A 22,628-nucleotide genomic window follows, 5' to 3' on the forward strand; every position below is an offset into this window, starting at 1 on the left:
GCCGCCCAGACCGGCCGCCTCCGAGACTGCCCGAGCGGTGCTCAGGGATTGTTCTCAGAGCACTGCCTGACGCCGTGGCCCGCGGGAACCCCTCCTGTCAAGTCGGGCACGCCAGGGCTCAGGACCGCAGTGTCCAGGTGCCCGGCAAACAGCGGAGGAAGCCTGGCGCAGCGCTGGGGCAGGGGCAGGGGCAGCGGTAAACGGCCACACGGGAGGCCCCAGGTTCACACCCAGAGGCCTCCCTGAGTACGCCAGGCACCGTGTGTGCCCGTTACTGGGGCTGGTCAAGGCCTGGGGTGCCGGAGCCGTCTCACCTCTGACTCCCGGGGAGGGTTCCTTTCACCTTGGGGTATGACCTGCTGCCCCCCAAGTGTCCACTGTAGCATGCTCCCAGCAGCAGACCGCTGAGACCCACGGGGGAGCGGCTGGACGAGTTGTCACATAGCCTGAAGCTGAATACAACGCGGTCACTAAAACCAGCGGTCTGTGTCTGACCACCAGGACGTGAAGTGTGAACGCGGGGCAGGCGCTTCGGCAGCCACATTGGCGCACGTGGGTGAGAAGTCAGTGTGCCCACGGTGCACCGTGTGAGGGAGAGACCGCCAATAGTCGCTGTTCCTGGGGGGGAAGCTGGGAGGCTGGGGTGGACGGAGACTTCTCCCACGGCCTCCTGTGGAGTTTGGTTTTAGTTTTTGCTATAGGGCGTGTGTGCTCACCAGAGAGAGAGAAAGAGAGGGGACGGGGTAAAAAGCCACTCCCCAGGGGTATCTTCTCTTCCATTCTCCTCTCGGGATTTTGGGCATGGATCTCAGCATGTTTTTCTTTTTCTTTTCTTTTCTTTTTTTTTTTTATAGGGCGTGTGTGCTCTCCAGAAGGGTAGAGACATAGAGACAGAAAGCAAGAAATCACCCCCCAGGGGGGATGGTCACGCCGCAATCCCTTCTCCTCCATTCTCCTCTCAGGATCTTGGGCACGCATGCACACGCAACTGGCGTGAGTTTAAACCACTGGGTCCGGGACTTGAACCGCGGTTGACTACATGGGAGTCCAGCGACATAGCCATTATGCTAACTGCTGGTCCCCTCAGCATGATTTTCAAGCGGCAGGATCTGGGACTCATACCACTCAACCAGCTACGCGGGACCCAGCCGCCTTAACCTCCACACCTGCTGGCCCTCCATTATTTTTAAATATCCTTTTTCTTTCTTTTAAATGATGTGTGTGCATTGTCTATCTCAAACAGCAAAACACCTGGACGCTGCTCTGGTAGCGCCGGGGTTTGAATGTGTCCCCTAAAATTCACGTGAAAACATTTGGTCGTGATGGAATCGAGAGGGTGAAATCTTCACCTGATGACGAGATTCAGAGAGGCGCTTTGGAGGGGATTAGGCTAAGGTCACAGGGCAGGTCCCCACGAGGGAGTCCTGGGGGGTCTGTGAGGAGAGGGAGCGATGAGATGCCCTCGCCACCCCAGGACCCCGGAGAGCCCCTGCCAGCAGGAAGACCCACACCAGCTGCAGCCGCCTGACCCTGGGCCTCCAAACCATGAGCTAAACAAACCCCTGTTCTTGGGGCCAGCAGGTGGTGTGGTGGTTAAGGCCCTGCAATTTCCACATGGCCGACTGCAGTTTGAATCCTGGACCTGGTGGCTTTCTCTTTCTCTCTCTCTTTCTCTGGCAAAACTCATGTGAAACAATAATAATAATAAGTAAGTAAATAATTCTAAAAAAAAACAAAAACAAAACCTGGTTCTTTATAGCCCACCCAGGCTCAGGTAAGAGCCACCGTAAAAGCTGGCCAGGAAGGAGGACGTCATAGCTCTTGGGGCCACTAGGAGGCCACTAACAGTCACTGGGTCTGGCAGCAGTGAGCACCAAGACTCTCCTGGGTGTGGGGGCAGAGGGCAAGGGCGGTCTACACTGGCTTCACAGAGACTCATTTCTTACTCTCTGCTCCCCTTCATTCAATCGCGAAGGTCACTCGAGGCCCCAACCCTGGGAGCGGCCTTCTGTGACCTCCATCAGGCAAGGGCCAACATGGCCCCCACAGTGGAGAGGCTCATCCCGAGGCTTACTGTCTGCTGAGCCTCAGGGGCAAGGGGCACAGTGTTCAGTCTGGAATTAAAGGGGACGCATTCATTCTCTGCCCTCTGAAAATCAAGTTGGGGAGACAGCCTGTACCGGTGCAGTTCCCAGAAACTACCACCAGGGGGCACCGCACACAACTTCTGACTTAAAGTTATTCCTAAACTGATTTTTGTTAACTATTTTAAGGTTTTTGCCACAGGGCGTATGCACTTGGCAGAGGGAGACAGAGAGAGGGAAAGTAAGAAAGGGGGATGGGATCCCTTCTCCATTCTCCTCTGGGGTTTTGGCCACGCACACACACGCACCCGGTGTGATTTTCAAGCTGCCAGGTCCGACACTCAAACTGTGGTCACCATGTGGGAGTCAGCACCTGCACACACCACCTGCTGACCTCTATTTTCGAAACCGACTCTCACCTGGAAATAGAATCTTTTCGGCCTGCTGCTACTTCCAGCTCAGTCTGGGCTGGCTGGCTGCGTGTTACAGGGCACAGGGAAGGCAGGAGCAGCTAGACCTCCACCGTGAGCCTGGTGGGCCACAGGGCGTGGTGATTTTGAGCCTGGGCTCTGCAGCCGCATCTGGGTGTACTCAGCTTCCTCACCTGTACAATGGGGGTTATGGGGGTGATATCACATCTCTCGGCACTGCTGTTTGCATCAGAAGATAATACAGTGGACGGCAGAAAGCTCGTGGGGAATGGACCTACCATACGAGTTTAATGGGGTGCAAAAATGTTGAAAGCTACACAGTTTTTTTTTTGTTTGTTTTTTGTTTTTTGGTTTTTTTTGGAGAGGTTTTTGCTATAGGGTGCGTGCGCTCGCCAGCCAGACAGAGAGAGACAGAGAAACAGAAAGTGAGAAATCACCCCCCCAGGGGGGATGGCCACACCGCAATCCCTTCTCCTCCATTCTCCACTCAGGATCTTGGGCACACACGCACACGCGCCCGGCGTGAGTTTAAGCCACTGGGTCCGGGACTTGAACCATGGTCGACTACGTGGTAGTCCAGCAACATAGCCGTTACGCCAACTGCTGGTTCCCACAGATTTTTCACAATATGTACTTCCATGAACTTTTTTTTTTTTTTTTGAGAGGTTTTCACTATAGGGCACGTGCGCTCGCCAGACAGAGAGAGACATAGAGACAGAAAGCGAGAAATCACCCCCCAGGGGGGATGGCCACGCCGCAATCCCTTCTCCTCCATTCTCCTCTCGGGATCTTTGGCACGCACGCACACGCGCCCGGCGTGAGTTTTAAGCCACTGGGTCTGGGACGCGAACCACGGTCGACTACGTGGGAGTCCAGCGACATAGCCATTACACTAACTGCTGATTCCCTTCCATGAACTTTTTGAAGACCCCTCATATGTGTAAATGCAGATGTGGCCCGGACCGAAGGACACTAACCTGTAGGTGTCTACCACTACCCAGCAACCACTCCTAGAACTTTCTGCCTGCCTGCCTTTGCGGGCTCAGCCCTGCAGGGTTCTCTTGGACCTCCCTGACTTGTCCCCCAGCACCTGCTCCTCTGCTGACCCTCAGTGTGGATTCTCTCATGCAGGGCTTCCTCCTCCGTCACTTTCCCTCCTGCACCTCCCGAGTCCCCAGGCAACCTTCTCCTGTCCTGTGACTCCAGCTGCCACCGTCGAAGCCAACCAGATACAAGCTCTCCAGGTGGGATGGTCCCAGAGCTCCGGACCCACGTGAAGGGTCCTGGCTGCCCCAGACTGGCAAGAGCCACCTTGAGGCTCCCAGGCCCTCTCGATCCGGCCATGGTAGGTGGTCCTGCCCTTGTCCACCTAGCGGTTTGAATGGCAGTCCCCTCCCCTAGAGATGAGGGGCCTTCAGAAGCGTCACGGGAAATGTGTAATATCAAAACCTATGCATGGGGGCCAGCAGGCGGCATGGAGGTTAAGGAACTGGCTGACTGCTGTTCCAGTCCTGGGCCGGGCAGCTTGAAAAACACACCAGGTGTTGTGTGTGTGCCCAAGGTCCAGAGAAGAATGGAGCAGGAGGGACTGCAGCGGAGCCATCCCCTCTGGGGGCTATTTCTCACTCTCCCTCTCTGTCTCTCCCCAGTGAGCACACGCACCTCATAGCAATTTTTTTTTCTTTTTTTTTTTTTAAGTTAATGGTGTAATGGTTATGTTGCTGGACTCCCACAGGGCCGATCACGGTTCAAGTCCTGGACCTGGAGGCTTCAAACTCATGCCAAGCACATGTGCATGCATAGCTCAAATCCTGAGAGGAGAATGGAGAAGAGGTTGCAGTGTGGCCATCCCACCTGGGGGGGGGTGTGATTTCTCACTTTCTGTCTGTCTGTCTCTCTCTGGTGAGCGTATGCGCCCAAGAGAAAAAAAAAAAAAGTTAATGTTTTACAGAGCAATAAATATCAAAGTTTGGGATTTCTTGCCTTTTGAAGATAAAAGATTTGCATCTCTAGTGGATGTTCCATTTTATAAATTACCTGCCTTCAGGACTGGGCATGGTTTTGCGTGCTTGCCAAACCCTCGGGAGAGCCTGTGACAGGGCTGACGGGTGGCATGTGGCTCAGGTGCTGGATGCCCCAGGGACATGGCCTCCTCCACCTGGCAGGCAGGGCCCTTAGGCTCTTCCTCCTCTGAGCACCCTTCCCCATGTGGCTGCATCAGGCCCCCTTCCCCGTCCCGGGCCCTGGCAGGGAGCTCATCACGTGGTCTTTTCTTGCTTGGAGGGAAGACCCTGGCTCCATGTCTCCAGGTTTGGGGGTGTGGAGCACCCCCCAACTCCTCCCCTTCCCTTCACCTGTGCATGCTGAGTGAGGCCCGGCTGCCCATCCGCTGGCCCTCCTCACACACTGGGACTGTCACGGCCACCTCTGACCACAGTGGAGGCCCAGGCCTTCTCCTTTCTGCCATTTCAAGCCAGCCGGGCAGCCCACCTGCTCTCCCAGAAAGCCTCCTTGTGGGAGAACGAGGTTCTCCCGGCCAGTGGGTGTGGTCTCTCAAGGCCCACAGCCCTCTGGGGGCTAGGTGGGGCAGGGAGCAACACAACCGGACCCACGTCGGGAGGGCCCTGGCTTCACGTCTCAGGGTGTCCCTCTGCACAGGGGCGCACACAGCCGTGACCCAGGCCGGCTGAGAAGGCGGTGGATGCGGCGGGAAGACCCTCTCCGGGGTGTTGTCGGGGTGCTGTCGCTCTCACTCTCTCAGAAGAAATGAATGAATAAACTTGAAAGTGGGGGCCCCCTGCCTCTCTGGACCCCGCACACCCAGGCTGATGCAAGGGTCCAGTCTGGTGCTCCTGAGATGCCCAGCCCTAGCACAGAGCCCCCGTGCCCGAGCCCGCCCCACTCCCCGGAGTCTCCCGTCTGCTCCCTCTGTGGAACGCCCTCCCCACCTCATCTCTTCAACACTTCCTCTCATTTTTATTTCCTTTGTTGTTTTAATTTGCCAGAGGGCGTGACAGAGAGAAGTGAGAAAGCACCCCGGGGGAATGGCCACACCACAGGCCCAGCTTGGGATTTTGGGCACACGCGCACCCACACCCAGCATGATTTTCAAGCTGCCAGGTCTGGGACTCAAACCACACAGTGGCCCATGGGGTCCAGCCACCTTACCCACCAGGCCTCCCGCTGGCCTGCACTCCCTCTAAAGGAGCAGTTACTGTATCTCGAGCACTCACCGGCCTGAGTGTGCATTGTCTCCTGTCGTGCTCACAATTCCATGGAGACGTGACCTCGGCCTCCCACAGCCAAGGCTCAGAGAGGTTAAGTAACTTTTTCAAAGCTACACAGCCAGTGTGGGATGGAACTGGGGTCTGGCTCCCCACGCCTCTCCTGGTCACGTTGCCACCGTATGCTGAGATTAACTTATGTTTCGAAGAAGTCCTGTCCACTGTCTGTCCCTCCATGAGCCTGTGAGCTCCCTGGGGTCAGGGGTGGGGCCGCCATGCCCAGCAAGCCCTCCACAGTGCGTCGGTGGGGAAGGTCCTCCGCCAGGTCTCTGAGGGTCCTGCGTGGGGTTGAGGTGAGGCCTTGCAGCATTGCGGGGCAGTGGGTGGTGGCGGATTCAGGGAGCCCACGACCAGGGCGGAGGACAGATCACCCAGACGTGATCAGTGACGAGGTCTGCTCGCCCCACCGCCAGGCCACGCCAGACCCCACCCTTGGCATGCAGCATGGTGTTTCCTGCAGACTAGCACAGCAACCCCGGCTCCCATTCTGCCCTGTGCTGGGCCAGGGGACTTCAAAAGTGCATGGGAGGGAACCAGCAGTTAGCGTAATGGCTATGTTGCTGGACTCCCACGTAGTCGACTGCGGTGTGTGTCCCGGACCCAGTGTCTTAAAACTCACGCCGGGCACGTGTGCGTGAGTGCCCAAGATCCCGAGAGGAGAATGGAGGAGAAGGGATTGAGGCATGACCATCCCCCCTGGGGGGTGATTTCTCGCTTTCTGTCTCTATGTCTCTCTCTGTCTGTCTGGCGAGCGCACGCGCCCTACAGTGAAAATCTCTCCAAAAAAAAAAAAAAAAAGTGCATGGGAGGGGCCGGCAGGTGGTATAGTAGCTAAGATGCTGGACACCACATGGCCGACTGCGGTTCGAATCCTGGACCTGGCAGCTTGAAACTCACGCCGAGTGCGTGTGTGCGTGTGTGCGTGTGCCCGGGATCCCAGGAGGACAATAGAGAAGGGATTGCGGTGCGGCCGTCCCCCCTGGGGAGGTGATTTCTCACTTTCCCTCTCTCCCTGTCTCTCTTCAGTGAGCACACACGCCCTACAGCAAAAACCTAAGGAAAAAAAGTGGGAAGATGGAATTAAAGTACAAGTCTCTTGTGGTACAAAAAATGTTGGAATCCACGCGGTTTTTGGTTTGTTTTTAGGCTTGTGCCATGCGGTGTGTGCGCTCGCCAGAGACAGAAAAAGGGAAAGCGAGAAATCACCCCTAGGGGATGGCCATGCTGCATCTTCTCTCTGGTGTGTGCACTCATCATGAACAAAGGGAACTTGGAAAATAAAAAGAAAGAAACCTGGCCATGACGCACCAGGGCTGTAAATTCGCGGGCATTCCTCCCACCGACAGGGGGCGCCGTTTCCCTTCCCTTGATCCGGGGCTTTGCAAGTCCCACAGTGCGGCGGGTGATGGCGCACTCCCAGGCTAGGTGACGAGCGGCCACGTGTGTTTCTGTCTCTACTCTCCTGCCATCATCCTGAGAACCGCACCCTCGCCAGCCACTGTCCCCCCGACACAGGGACCCCAGCCTGGCCCCAGCCTGGGGCGGTCGGTCTGCAGCCGTGAAGCTTGGGCTGGGCGGCCAGCACCCTGCGGCATCTTGGCCCCGGGGTGTGGCCTTGGGAGAAAGCTGTTATCACGAAGAAGGTCACGGCAGGGGATGGAGCCGGCGGCCGGACCTGCAGGCCTGTGCCTTCCCCACAGACAGGCCAAGAGCAGCGCTAACGCCATCGTGAGGGTGTACCCCCAAGGCACCCCCTCTTGTCTTTTCTGACCCCACATAGCAGGTGGGCGAGCCAGCAGGTGTGTGCTGGGAAGCTCGGCTAGATCTGAGGAAGTCGGCACAACCCACACGGAATCATTTCTGCCGACTGCGTTAAACCGGGCTAAGCCCAACTGGGACGGTGCTGAGCGGTTGTCCCTGTGCCAGCATGCCCCATGACATGAGCTGTCACAAGGACCCCGGATCTGCAGGCCTTCCCAGAGGTCACTGCCACCCAACACAAGGACGTCTGCCCAGAGACCGCCGGTCCACCCTGGGCCTGATGCCACCCTTGTCACTGCTGCTGGTCGCCAAGGATAATTGTCCCCAAACGACTTATAAAATCCCCCGCCCTCATCTTTCTTTCGAAAGCCCTCGCGGCTCTCTCCCCCCAGTCGCCCAAGACGCCAAAGGGAAAGAAGGCCAGGGGGAGAAGCAGCAGGGCTAAGAAGGTGGTCGATCCCCTGCTGGAGAGAAGGCCTAAGAATTTTGGCAGAGGACAGGACAGTCAGCCTCACCCGCTTCGACAAAGGGCCCCGCTACACCTGCTGCAGTGGCAGAGGCCCCAGACCCCCAGCCAGTCACTCAGCTGCTTACGCTGATCCACGAGGACCGGCCAGGGACCAAACGAGAGAAGCAGCCGAGAGGGCTGAGAGGAAAGCTGCTGTCCTCCCAGCAGGGGTCAAGCCTGTCACCACCCCTCGGCGGGTGGTGACTGTGCATGACATGGCCCCGGTCAAGTGCGCTGTCTTCCTGCCTGCCCTGTGCTGGAAGGTGGGGGTTCCCTACCCCATTACTGAGGGGAAGGCCAGGTTGGGGCGCCTGGTCCATGGGAAAACCCGCACCACCGTCGCCTTCACGTTAACTCAGAGGACAGAGGCGTCCTGGCTGAGCTGGGGGAGCCGTCAGGACCAAGTACAATGACAGGTATGACGAGACCTGCCGTCACTGGGGAGGTAGTGTCCTGGGCCCCAGGTCCGCGGCTCGCACTGCCCAGCTGGCAAAGGCAGAGGCGAAGGAGCTCGCCATCCAACTGGGTCATGTGCACGCGGCCGAGTCTTCTGACAAGCAGGTCCTAAAATGCTGTCCTTCGGCAAGACCAACCCCCACATCCTCTCCTCCCCGCCCCCAAACGCGCGGTGACTTCCTGTGCAAGCCTGTTCCTACCGCGGTGCCCCTCCCCGAGTACGTATCACGGTTCTTTTAGAGGGTCTGTCTCTGTTAGAGGGTGACAGGTGGTCTCCAATGCCCAGCACTTAGACGCCGCTCAAAGGAACTGCCCTTTCTGCCACAGCGGCCGTCCCCGCCAGACACATTTTTGAGTCAGGCCTTTCCCTTCTATTCTCTAGAAGCCTCCACTCTGGCTGGAATCTGAGATCTTGGAAGGCAGGTGGCAGCCTCCTGATGCAGCTGCTCACAGGTGGGTCTGCTGGTTACTCGCCTGGCCTCAGCAGCCTCCAGGCTTCCCTCTCCTGTCGGGTCTTTTCTTCTGCTTCCTTATTGTCCACAGACTTCGGAAATTTTGTCTAAATTGTTTTTCTATCTTGAGATGACCCCCCACCCCCATCTTCTGGCTATTTGCCTGGACTCTGTGTTCCCGCATCGCAGCCCCCCTGGGGCCTGGAGTCTGGTCTCCCACCCATTCTGACTCTCACGCACCATGCAGGCTGCCCTCAGGTGTCTTACCTGGACCTGACTCTGAGCCTCTGTGCTCCGATCCCTGGTACCTTCCTACGTTGTCTGGCCTGCTTTCGACTTCCCCACTCTGCTGTCTCCTGGGCTCTGCTGGGAAGTTAACTCTGCTCCTGAGCTTGTTCTCACAGAAATATGTGCACGGCTTGGGATGCTGTCCGCAGATGGGGGCGCAGCTGATGCAGTCCCTCAGGAGATGGTCGTAGTACTTGCCTTGCTCCTTGCGGCAACTCAGTGACTCTGGCAGACAGAAATGAGTGATGCTGAGTGACAGAGACCTGCAGGAACTTTGAGTCTGACCTCACAGGACATCAAAACAATAATAAAAAAATCACAGTCAACTTCCCAAAAAGCAATACCAGAGCATTCTAAATCCTTTTACGCTATATAAATGGAAGGTTATGCATTGTCCTCTAACTGCTGTCTTAGCTGCATCACATACATTTTGATATGTAGTATTTTTATTATATCAAGTCAAATTTTTTTTTACTTTTTATAATTTCTTCTTTGACCTACAGATTCTTTTAAAGTGCATTTCCTAGTTTCCAAATATATAGGTATTGTCTATCTTTTAAAATTGATATCTACATTGTTACATTGTTGTGTAAGACCTTTATCTGCATTTTTACAAACCTCATTAAGGAGAAACACATTTCAAATTAGAAATAAGGAATAGAGGTGGGAAGAAGCCAGAATCCTCTTTGGCAAATTGAGGAGGAGGGGCTAGAAAGAAGGTAAGGAAGCTCACATTAATATTGTTTCTTCAGTCTTGGTGAGAATTACAGCAGCTTAACTATCAGTGCCAACAAAATAAAAAAGCACAGTGGCTCCAACGTTGGCTGCATAAAAGAAATCTACTTGGGGGCCAGCAGGTGGCGTAGCGCTTAATGATGCTGGACTCCCACATGGCGGACCACAGTTTGAGTCCTGGACCTGGCGACTTGCTTTTTCACTTTCCTTCTCTCTCTCTCTGTCTCACTCTCACACTGTCCCTCATGATCAAATTAAAAAATAAAGTTAAATGAAATAATTCTTTAAAAAAAAAAAAAGGAATCTCGGGACCAGCAGTTAGCATAATGGCTATGTTGCTGGACTCCCATGTAGCCAACCGTGGTTCGCATCCCGAACCCGGTGGCTTAAACTCATGCTGGGCACGTGTGCGTGCGTGCCCAAGATCCTGAGAGGAGAATGGAGGAGAAGGGATTGCGGCGTGGCCATCCCCCCAGGGGGTGATTTCTCACTTTCTGTCTCTCTCTGTCTCTCTGGTGAGCGCACGCACCCTATAGCAAAAACAAACAAACAAACAAAAAAACCAAAAAAAAAACCTCTGCAAAAAAAAAGAAAAAAAAAAAAAAAGGAATTCTGGGACACGCAGGACCCGCAGATTGGGGAATGAGGAGAAGGGATTGCGGCGTGACCATCCCCCCTTGGGGGTGATTTCTCACTTTCTGTCTCTGTCTCTGTCTGTCTGGTGAGCGCACACACCCTATAATGAAAACCTCTCCAAAAAAAAAAAAAGGAATCTCCTTAGAATCTCCTTAGAATAATCATTGACCCTTTGGACAACTTCAGGATATTTTTATGCAAAAGTTTTTAAGTGAAAGGGGCAAGTTTTCCTCATCTTCAAAACAAGATTCTATTTATATGAAAATGTGTCTTGTACATAGATTTTAAGAGCATAATTCAGAGGCAGTGTAGGATAGTGGTTAAGAATATAAACTTCAGGGTCCGGCTGATGGCACAGTACTGGCACAGTGCTCTTAGACGCTGGGCTCACATGGGAAGTTACTGGGTTCACATCCCGTGCCCCCCTTGCACACGTTGGTGTGTGTGTGCCCATGGTCTGGGCTGGCTGAGGCTGAGGGTGGGTTATGGGATGAAGACTGTACCTCTCTCTTGCTCATAGAATAAATAAGTTAATACGCTTAAAAAAATACTTCCAAGCCAGACAGACTTGGGGACATCCCTGGCTCTAACTTGCAGATGGCTGGTCGTGACCTTCCTGTGTCTATTTCCTCGTTCCGGGGGAGGGATACTCATGCTGCTAACTTCTTAGGTTGCCAGGCAGAGCCGAAGTCCCAGCACAGGTTGGGTTCATAGTAAATGCTCAGTTAATGCAGGGTTTGTGCAGAATACTTATCTGAGCCTCTCCACAGTGCAAACTTCACCCACCTTCATGTCTTTGACAGCGTAAAGGAAAAGACCAGAAAGACAATGGAATTCATCTCAGGGAAGACTCAGCCCTGATGGGGCCCTTCCCCATTCCCAAGGATCCCCCGATGCCACCATTGATGACCCAAAATTGTCCCCATAGTGTGACCACCTCTCCTCCTCAGTGGCCCTGTGTGGCTCTTGAGGTGACACCCAAGCTCCCTGACCACTGACCCCTACCACCTGACCTCACAAACCACCAGTGGCCCAGAATTCCACCCTCCATCTTTCTGAGCTGTTTTCCCCCCCTCTGTGTCTTTGCCCCACACTGGTCCCTCTTCCCTCATCTGACTTTTTTTTTTTTTTTGAGAGAGATTTTTGCTCTAAGACATGTGTGTTCGCTGGGAGAGACAGATAAAAACCAAGAATTCACCCCCCCCCCCAGAAGGGAGGGCTATGCTGCAATCTCTTCTCCTCCATCCTCTTGGGATTTGGGCACACACGCACAAGTGCCTGGCATGAGTTTGAAGGTGCCACATCCGGAACTCAAACCACGGTTGACTACATAAGAGTCCAGTGATGAAGCCATTATGCCATCTGTTCGTCTCAGACTTCCACAGCTACAAACTCTTAACAAGAGTACCTTCCCTGTCCCTCCCACCAGCTGGAAAACATAAAAAAATAACAGTAGGCAGCAGGTCTTTTACAAGACAGGAGAAACTGGACATGGCTTGAGTACTAGATTATGTTACAGAATTAGTGCTAGAGGTAATACAATTAAAGCTATATTATACAGGTTTTTTTAAGAGAGATTTTTTTTTTTTTTGGCTATAGGGCATGTGTGCTCGCTGGAGAGAGAGAGAGGGAGAGAGGGAGAGAGGGAGAGAGGGAGAGAGGGAGAGAGAGACAGAAAGCGAGAAATCCCCTCTTCTCTCGGACTTTGGACACACACGCACACGCGTGCTGGTGTGAGTTTCAAGCCACCAGGTCTGGGACTCGAACTGCAGTCGACTATATGAGAGTCTGGCACCTTAACTACTGTGTCAGCTGCTGGCCCCAGTTACATTTGAAATGTTCTCATGTGTTAGGGATGCATAATCTAAGTGATAAGAGGTCTTGGATTTGCTTTAAAATACACGAGCAAAAAATTAGTTTGAAAATAAGGCGGAGTCGTTATGGCTGTCGAAGTCAACGGCAGGGAGCACTGTGCTGTCCCGTCTCGGACAGTGGTGTGTGTTTGACAGTAAAACGTTTCAAAAGGAAAGGACGACTGAGGATGACAGAGGGGGGCTTTGCCGCTCCTGCACAGTCAGAGAGGACCCGGGTATTTGGGCTGAGACGCGGAGGCCGGGTAGGGGAGAAGATGGGAGGGGATGCATGTGAAGCAGGGAGGACAGCACGTGCGAAGGGCCCGAGGCAGGCAAGAACAGGCACATTCCACACACGGGAAGGAAGCTACACGGCAGAGTGGAGGGCCCGGGGTCAGGAGGCGTGAGGGGTCCATTCCCTCTGCCACCCCCTCGCCATCTGACTGCTGGGGCCCACAGGAGCCCGGGGCTGTGAGGAGGGCTGGTCCAGCTGAACCCTGGGCGGAGGCCCCAGAACTCACTGCAGAAGGCTGCACAGGTGCGCTGGCTCCGGTGGCTGCAGATGGGTTTGCAGGAGATGCAGGTGCTCAGGAGAGGGTCCCAGTACTGCTCTTCGGGGCAGGAGCCCATAGCCACCCCTGTCCACAGGCCCTGTGGAGCTGAGAGGCAGGGCACGTGAGGGCGGCTCTGGACTCGGGCAGCTTCTGCTCAAGTTCCTGGACTCGCTCTGTCTCGGTGAGGAGGGGGCAGACCAAGCTGGCCTCCTGCTGCACTGGCCGAGCGACCCAAGCCAGCGCCTCGCTGCGCTCAGCCTCAGTTCCCTCACCTGTGAAATGGCTGTGCCGAGGCCCCCTCTCACGTCAGCCGTGCCCTGTCTTCCGCCCTCCTGAGCACGCCAGGCCTTCCCACCGCGGGCCTTAGTACATGCCGTGCCCCCTGCATTCAAGGCCCCCAGCTGGTTATTTCCTCCCAGCACTGGAATCGCTGTTTAAACTTCATTTCCTCAGGGAAGTCTTTTTTTTTTTTTGAGAAATACTTTAACTTCTTATTTTTTAATTTGCCATAGGTCATGTGTACTCACCAGAGACAGAGAAAGAGAAAATGAGAAAGTAATCCACAGGTCCAGGGCTTGAACCACGGTCAGCCATGTGGGAATCCAGACTCTCCACTACCACGCCGGCAGTTGAGAGGAAAAGTCTTTCTAAGCCTTCCCCAAGACTAGGACACATCCCTTCCACACATTCATAATGCCCCCCTTTTCTTAACTGCCAGAGGCCACATGCATGCAGCAGAAAGAGAAACATAGGGAGACAGATAGCACCCCTCAGTGGGGCGTGGCCACACTGCAATCCCTTCTCTTCCATTTTCAGACCCTGTTGGGATTTTTGGGCATGCACACACGTGCACTTGGAGTGTTTTTCAAGTCATTGGGGCCGGGATTTGAACCATGCTGCAGACCAAGTGGGATCCAGCTCCTATGCTGCAGGGCCAGCCCCATCATGCCCTTTACCTAGCACCGTACAGCGCTCATGGGAAGCTGCCCCACCCTGACTGCACGTCCTGTGGGCCTCCGTTTCTCAGAACACAGGCAGTACTTAGGGCATCACACTTGTCTGTTAAATTAATTCACTTACTCAGGACCAGCAGGTGGTATGGAGGTTAAGGCAGCTGGATTCCACATGGCCGACCATGTGGTTCGAGTCCTGGCCTAGCAGCTCAAAAAATACGCAAGGTGTATGTGCGTGTGTGCCCAAAACCCCAAGAGGAGAATGGAGGAGACGGGACTGTGGCGTGGCCGTCCTCTCTACGGGGTAATCCCCCCCTCTCTGTCTCTCTCTGGTGCATGCGTGTGTCCTATGGCAAACTAAAAATAATAATAAACATATACTTCTTTTGAAACAGACATAAATTCACTTATTGTTTGTATTTATTTAAAGACATACATAGTCACATCAGTGTGACTCTTCAGTACAAGATACAACGTGTAATGACTAACTCGGAGAAATCAGCACCCCATCATCTCGCCGTCTGTCGTGACTTTGTGCTGGGAACACTCAAAATCATCCTTTGTTGTTACTTTGAAATATACAATAGATCCTTAAATATATTTTCCCTCCGTATTTTATAACACTGGAACTCGCTCCTTCTCTGTCTGTAAGTTTGTTTCCATTCACCAACACCTCTCAGTTCTCCGTTTCCATCCTCCCCAGCCTCTGACAGTCTCGATTTTTTGAAAGCAGACCTAGCCAGTGTCTAGCAGACGGCAAGCATTCAATAAATGTCCATTTCTGGGGACCAGCAGTTGGCGTAATGGCTATGTCGCTGGACTCCCATGTAGTCGACTACAGTTCGAGGCCTAGACCCGGCGGTTTAAACTTACACTGGGCGCGTGTGCGTGCGTGCCCAAGATCCCAAGAGGAGAATGAAGGAGAAGGGATTGCGGTGTGGCCATCCCTCCTGGGGGGTGATTTCTCACTTTCTATCTCTGTCTTTCTGGTGAGCGCATGTGCCCTATAGCAAAAACCTCTCCAAAAAATATAAATAAATAAATAAATAAATAAATAAATATCCATTTCTTTCCCTTTTTCTTTCCTCTTTTGTTTTCTTTTTAAATTCTTTTTTTAAAATTTTTGCCCCTATGGCATGTGTACTCTCAGGAGAGAGACAGAGACAGAGACAGAGGGAAAACGAAACATCACCCCCCAGGGGGATGGCTGTGCTGCAATCCCTTCTCCTCCATTCTCTTTTTGGGATTCTGGACATGCATGCACACAAGTCTGGCGTGATTTTTAAGCCACTGGATGCAGGACTTGAATCGTGGCCTTGTGGGATCCAGCGCCTTAACCACCATGCCACCTGCCGGCCCCTCTTCCTTTTTACTGAGGTATAGGGCATGCGTGACGGTGTGTGTGGCGTGTACAGTCTCAGCGCACAGCTCGGCGAACTTGTTCATCTGTCTACACCTGTGTCACCACAACCCACACAGAGAGAGAGCATTTCCTGAGCCTGTGAGACTCCCCTGGGCCCCTCCTCCCCAGGGCCCACTCCTGCGGTGACCACCGTCTGTCGTCACAGCCCACGTCGCCCACCTTGACCCGTGTCTGGCTCTGTGGCTCCGCACCACCCCAAGGCTAGTCCGTGCGGGCGCCCCCTGAACCCTGCACCTCTTCCCTGGTGTGCGTGGTCACCTCTCTCTACCTCTGAGGTCCTGCCCCTCGCTTCCCTCAGCACCGTCTCCTTCCAGACGCAGCGGCTTAAACACCTGGGTTCGTCTTCCTTCCCTCTCGAAACCCTGTGAAACTGGCAGTGAAGAGCTGCCCTCGAAGATCGAGCAAATGGAGGCAGCAGGAGACAGAGGCCAGCAACGCTGTGGAAGGTGGGAGGGCTGGGCTGGCTGCCTGCGGTTTGAGATCGCTCGTTCGTGACGCCCAGAGGGAGGATGGGAGCTGCCTGGAGCCCCAGAACCCCAGGAAGTCTCTGGACTCAGAGGCACCAAGAACCTGTGACAGGAGGGACCAGGCAGGAGGCAGGGAGCCATGGCAGAGGACTGGCCAGAAATAACACAGAGAAGGCTGGAGCCTACCTGACCGCCCGTCACCCTCTCGAGCACAGCTGGGGTGGTCACGAGGGCCTTTGGGCAATAGGGGCATTGAGAACCTTCCTCCAGAGTGGTCAGTCTCCCCTTCCACACCCACCACAGTCACTCCCTAGGCAGTGCTGCAGCGCCGGCCCGTAGCACAGCGGTTGAGTGCATGCACAGAAAGTTGGATCCTATATGGCTGACTGTGGTTTGAATCCTGGCCGCAGTGGCATGAAAAACACACCAGGCACATGTGAACCGCTGCCCAAGAGCTGGACAGGATGGAGAGATGGAGCAGGGATTGTTCTGTGACCACGCCTCGTCGGCAGCACACACACACCCTCAACAACAAAGCAAGGAAAGAAGTGCTGCAGCAAATTAAGAAGAAAAAACCACTCCCTCGTGAGGCCGGGCAGTGGTGCAGAGGGAAGGCAGCAGGACCTGCTGGGAAGGACCCTGGATTTACACCCCGGGATGCCATGAGCTAGGCCCGCTGAGGCTGGGAGGAGGAAGACTCTGTTGGTGGAGGAGAAAGACTTCTCTCTCTCCACCCTCCCCACCCCCTTGGAAGAAAAAAAAAGAAACTTTAAAAAGATTCAAATATTTCAAGACATCCCCTCCCCACCCTGCAATTGTCAGGAAGTCAGTAGATTCTGCTCTGGGAAAACACCAAAGGCAAGACCTAGAAGCGTGACACTGGGAGATTCTCTATCGCAAGTGCCAAGTCCCTGCTGGGAACGCACTACCTGTCTGTACCCAGAACCTCCAGGTAGTTGTTTGCGTCTCAGTCCGACCTGCGACTGAGCAACAGCCTAGGGTCGCCTCATAAGAGGGTCTTGAAAAAGTCCATGGGAAAGGTATCATAAAAAGCCCATAAGGTTGGCCCTGCAGCTCAGTGGTTAACGGAGCTGGATCCCACATGGTTGACTGCAGTTTGAATCCCAGCTGCAGTGGCCTGAAAAACATGGCAGGCGCGTGTGTGTCCAAAATCCTGATGGGAAGGGGAATAGAGGAAAAAGAATTGCAGCATGACCACAGCCCAATGGAGGACGCTTTCTCCCTCTTTCTCGGTCTCTCTCTGATGAGCACATTCTCTACAAATCTAAAAAAGAAAAAAAATTGTACGTGGATTTCAAAAAAAATTTTTTTGAGAAAGTTTCGCTATAGGGCATGTGCGCTTGCCAGGAAGACAGAGACAAAGAGACAGAGAGCGAGAAATCACCCCTTGGGGGGATGGCCACGCCGCAATCCCTTCTCCTCCATTCTCCTCTCGGGATCTTGGGCATGCACACACACGCGCCCGGCATGAGTTTTAAGCCACCAGGTCTGGGACTCGAACCGTGGTCAACTACATGGGAGTCCAGCGACATAGCCATTAACTGCTGGCCTCTGGATTTCAAAATTTTTGGAACCCAAATGAAATTGTACTTTAATTCTATTTTCCCATGCACTGTTTGGAGACAATTCTAAAATAGCAACGGTAGCACTTGATACTTCCAGAAAGGGAAGAGAAGATTTTGCATTCACATAAGTAATAATGGATTTCATTTCATTTCATATATGTGCGTGTATATACATATATATATATATATAATATATATTTATCTTTAGTTTAGTTTTCTTTTCCCCTATAGAGTGGGGTGCGACATAGAGACATAGAGACAGACAGAGTGAGGGAAAGTGAGAAAATTCCCCTGCCCCAGGGAGATGGCTGTGCAGTATCTTTTCCTCCATTCTCCTGTCGGGATTTTAGGAACATATGCACATATGACTGGCTGGATCCAGGACTCAAACCACTCAGCTGGCCATGTGGGATCCAGCACCTTAACCTCCACACCACCTGCTGGCACAGTGTGCAATATTTTTTAAAAATAAGCGTTCACACAACAAATACGAATTATTAGAAATTTAAAATACAACAGCTACCAATAGAATAAGAACATTGGTAGAAAGGTTGGAGGATGTAATTGAAGACATTCCCCCAGAAAATAGGAAATAAAAGATATAAAATGATGGGAACATTTCAAGAGGTCCAAAAGTTGATTAATGACATGAAGGACCTCAACCTCTAGACTGGAGGAGCCAGACAGTGCTATTAATTCTCACAAAATTAAGACACAATATCACAAAATTTAGGAACATTAGAGATTAAGAACAAGTTCTAGGCCCAGCTACGGTGTAAGCAGCAGGTTGCCACAGCATGACACTGGAGCCATATGGGAAGGCCCGGGGTTTGGATCCCAGGTTGGCCTGAACATGCTGATCATGAGTCTGGCTGGTTGTAGGACTGGGGGAACGACTGTCCCATGACAAGGCCCTGGCAAGAGTCTCTCTCTTTCTCAATAAATAGTTTTTTTAAAAAGAGCAAATTCTAAAAGCTTCTTGAAAACCAGCAGGTTACTCATAAAACAGTTTCGAAGCAATGCTAGGGTGTGAGGAGGGTGATGTGAGGGAGACGGTGGAGCAGACAGCTCAAGGATCTGTGTCTGCTGAACAACTATTCGGCTGGCAACAAATGTCTGAAGTAACTATTTTGGAATTCGGGAGTTATCTGGGCAAGAGCTGAATGAACAGGCTGGCAAATTTCGGTGAACTGTAACCTATGGCATGGTAGTGGCTACCATTTCTTGGCCCCAGCCTCACACAGGTGGTAGTGGGGTCAGCTGCCCAAGTTTCTGGTGCAACTAGCTGGAGCCAGGATGGGTAAACAGGACTTTGTCCTCCAACTATCAGGGTTGTGGGTTCTGACTACTGATTTATTCTTTTTTTGGAGAGGTTTTTGCCGTAGAGCGCGTGCGCTTACCAGACAGAGAGAGACAGAGAGACAGAAAGCGAGAAATCACCCCCCAGGGGGGATGGTCACACCCAATCTCTTCTCCTCCATTCTCCTCTCAGGATCTTGGGCACGCACGCACACGCACCTGGCGTGAGTTTAAGCCACTGGGTCCGGGACTCAAACTGCAGTCGACTATGTGGGAGTCCAGCGACATAGCCGTTAGGCTAACTGCTGGTCCCTTGACTACTGATTTTGATCTCTGAGGCCTGGCAAGGGGGCAGTAGCCATCGTTTCAACCCCTAAGGACAAATGTGGCTCTGGAGGATTTAAAGAGACAGGACTCTCTTCTCCTTCTGGGAGTTTAAGAAACTGTCAGTTCATCAACTGACTGCCAAGATAAAAGAACAGAAACTCCAGTGACCACACACAACAAGGAATACATACTGTGCAAAACAGTTTTAAAAACTTACATATGAACGGCTCCATTTGCTTGTGGTGTACTCCCCCACAAGCAATCCTTAGTGAGAAAATGATATTTCCAGAGTTATCACAACATAATACTTAAAATATCCAGCTATCAAACACATTATAAAACATACAGACCAAGAGACAGAAAGCGAGAAATCACCCCCCAGGGGGGATGGTCACACCCAATCTCTTCTCCTCCATTCTCCTCTCAGGATCTTGGGCACGCACGCACACGCACCTGGCGTGAGTTTAAGCCACTGGGTCCGGGACTCAAACTGCAGTCGACTATGTGGGAGTCCAGCGACATAGCCGTTAGGCTAACTGCTGGTCCCTTGACTACTGATTTTGATCTCTGAGGCCTGGCAAGGGGGCAGTAGCCATCGTTTCAACCCCTAAGGACAAATGTGGCTCTGGAGGATTTAAAGAGACAGGACTCTCTTCTCCTTCTGGGAGTTTAAGAAACTGTCAGTTCATCAACTGACTGCCAAGATAAAAGAACAGAAACTCCAGTGACCACACACAACAAGGAATACATACTGTGCAAAACAGTTTTAAAAACTTACATATGAACGGCTCCATTTGCTTGTGGTGTACTCCCCCACAAGCAATCCTTAGTGAGAAAATGATATTTCCAGAGTTATCACAACATAATACTTAAAATATCCAGCTATCAAACACATTATAAAACATACAGACCAACATAAAAATATGGCATATTCATGGGAAATAAAGAATCTGACAGAAACTATCTCCAAAGAAGCTTATATGTTGCTGAATCAGCTGTCTTAATTATGTTCAATGAACTAAGAGAAACCATGGACAAAAAACCTAAAGGAGATCAGGAAAATGGCATGTAGCCAGTGAGGATACGAATAAAGAGGTGGGAGTTGTTGGGACAGCCTGCGGCCTGGTGGTTAAGGCAGCTGGACCACACATGGCCTGACTGTGCAGTTTGAGTCTCGGACCTGGTGGCTTGAGAGACATGCCAGGAGCATGTGTGTGCATGCCCACAATCTCGAAAGGGGAGAGAAATGGAGAAGGGACTGCAGTGTGACCAGATCCCATAGGGGGTGTATTCTCACACTTTTCCTCTGGCGGTCTGTGGCAAAGTGTATTGTGCTCTCCAGCAAATTAAAAAAAAAAAAAAAAAAAAAAGAACTAAATGTAAAATTTGGAAGTAAAAACTCCAGTAACTAAAATGAAAAATTTACTAGAGGGTTTATCAGCAAATATGAACAGGCAGAATAAGGGTTCAATGAACTTTAAAATAAGTCAATTGCAATTATTATCTGCAGAAGGATAATTTAAAAAGAATGAGAAAAATGAACAGGGCCCAAGGGACCTGTAAGATCCCATCAAATGTACCAATATATATTTATTGGAGTTCCCAAAGAAGAGAGAAATGCGCAGAAAACATATTTAAAAAAATAATGACCCCTGGGGCCAGTAGGTGGCATGATGGTTAAGGTTCTGGACTCCCATATGACCAACCACAGTTCAAGTTCTGGACCTAGTGGCTTTCTTTCTTTCTTTCTCTCTTCCCATGTCTCTGTCTCTCTATCTCTAGTGCATGCACAAACCCTTTAGCAAATGAAAAACTAGTAACAAATAAAATTAAATAAATCTTTTAAAAAAATGGTCCCAGGACCAGCAGTTAGCGTAATGGCTATGTTGCTGGACTCCCATGTAATTGACCGTGGTTCAAGTCTCAAACCCGGGGGCTTAAACTCATGCTGGGCGCGTGTGCATGCGTGCCCAAGATCCCGAGAGGAGAATGGAGGAGAAGGGACTGTGGCGTAGCCAACCCCCTGGGGGGTGATTTCTCACTTCTGTTTCTCTGTCTCTCTCTGTCTTCCTGGCAAGCACAAGTGCCCCATAGCAAAATCTCTCAAAAACCTCTCAAAAAAAAAAAAAGGCCCCAAACTTTCCAAATATGAGGAAAGACATACATGTTCAGGAGGCTCAGCAAACACCGAGCAGGAAAAACTTAAAGAAATCTACATTAAAACATATTTCAATAAAATTGTAGAAACCCAAGAGAAGAGAGAGTTGTGGGGCCAACCATTGGTGTGGTGGCTAGTGCAACTGGATCCCACATGGCCAAATGTGTGGTTCGAGTCCTGGACCTGGTGACTTGAGAAACACACTGAGCTCATGTGTGTGTGTGTGTGTGTGTGCCCCAGATTCCAAGAGACTGAAGAAGGAAATGCAGGGTGGCCACCCACTTGGGGGTGCTTTCTCACTTTCCCTCTCTCTCCCTCCAATGAGCACACATGCCCTAAAGCAAATAAGAGAGAGAGAACTGAAAACACAGCAAGAGAGAGGACAATTTGTCATGTAGAAGGGATCCTCAATAAGACTAACAGCTGATTTCTCCTCAGACATCATGGTGGCCATAAAGGAGTGGGATAAACTAAAGTACTGAAAGAGAAAACTCAACCAAGAATTGTATATCTGGCAAAACTATCCTTCAATAAGAAAGGAAAAATTAGGACCAGCAGTTAGCGTAATGACCATGTCACTGGACTCCCATGTAGTTGACTGTGGTTTGAGTCCCAGACCCAGTGGCTTAAACTCACGCTGGGCGCATGTGCGTGCGTGCCCAAGATCCTGAGAGGAGAATGGAGGAGAAGGGATTGTGGTGTGGCCATCCCCCCCGGGGGGGGGGTGATTTCTTGCTTTCTGTCTCTCTGTCTCTCTCTGTCTGGAGAGTGCATGTGCCCTATAACAAAAACCTCTCAAAAAAAAAAAAAAAAAAAGAAAAAGAAAAAGAAAAAGAAAAGGAAGGAGAAATTAAGATGTTTCCAGAGAAACCAGATCAGAGGGAGTGCATTACCAGTAGACCTTCCCCACAAGAAATCATGAAGGGAGGCCCCTGCGCAGCCGCGCGCCATATCGGCCGGTCCCCCTCCGGGGGCCCCGCAGCCGGGGGCTTCTGCCCCTGCGCAGTTGCGCGCCGTAATGGCCGGCCCCCCTCTGGGGGCCCGGCCTCCCTGGCCTCTCTGGCACTGGATGGCCCGGAGGCCGAAAACAAGGTTGAAGAACTTGCAACTTGAGAAGATGACAGTTACCAGCCCTGCATTACCTCAGGGGAAAACAAGAACTACTCTGCCATTTTTAAGGAAGCCAGATACCTAAGGACAACTCACACTGCAGATCCCCACAACACCACTCCTGGTAACTATAGGATGACTGCTGTGCCGCATCAGCTGATAATCATCCCTGCGTACCAGAACTGCTTTCCTGAAACTGCATTCCCTGGAGACTCACCTACACTTGTGGATCTGCAGGAGACCCTCCCTTAATCCAACCCTGA

General features: G+C 52.1%; 1 protein-coding gene across 1 annotated transcript in view; it reads right to left on the reverse strand.

The window, feature by feature from the left end:
• Nucleotides 1-22,628, reverse strand: part of TNFRSF13B (TNF receptor superfamily member 13B) — a 43,198-nt gene that overhangs the window by 3,367 nt on the left and 17,203 nt on the right. Inside the window, exons 2-3 of the mRNA XM_006161633.3 lie at nt 13,010-13,147; nt 9,244-9,489 (exon numbers count right to left, since the gene is read on the reverse strand). Coding sequence (XP_006161695.1) covers nt 9,244-9,489; nt 13,010-13,147 — 384 coding nt within the window. The remainder of the gene's footprint in view (nt 1-9,243; nt 9,490-13,009; nt 13,148-22,628) is intronic.

Source organism: Tupaia chinensis, unplaced genomic scaffold (assembly GCF_000334495.1).
Source record: "Tupaia chinensis unplaced genomic scaffold, TupChi_1.0 Scaffold138725_1, whole genome shotgun sequence".
NCBI lineage: Eukaryota > Metazoa > Chordata > Mammalia > Scandentia > Tupaiidae > Tupaia > Tupaia belangeri.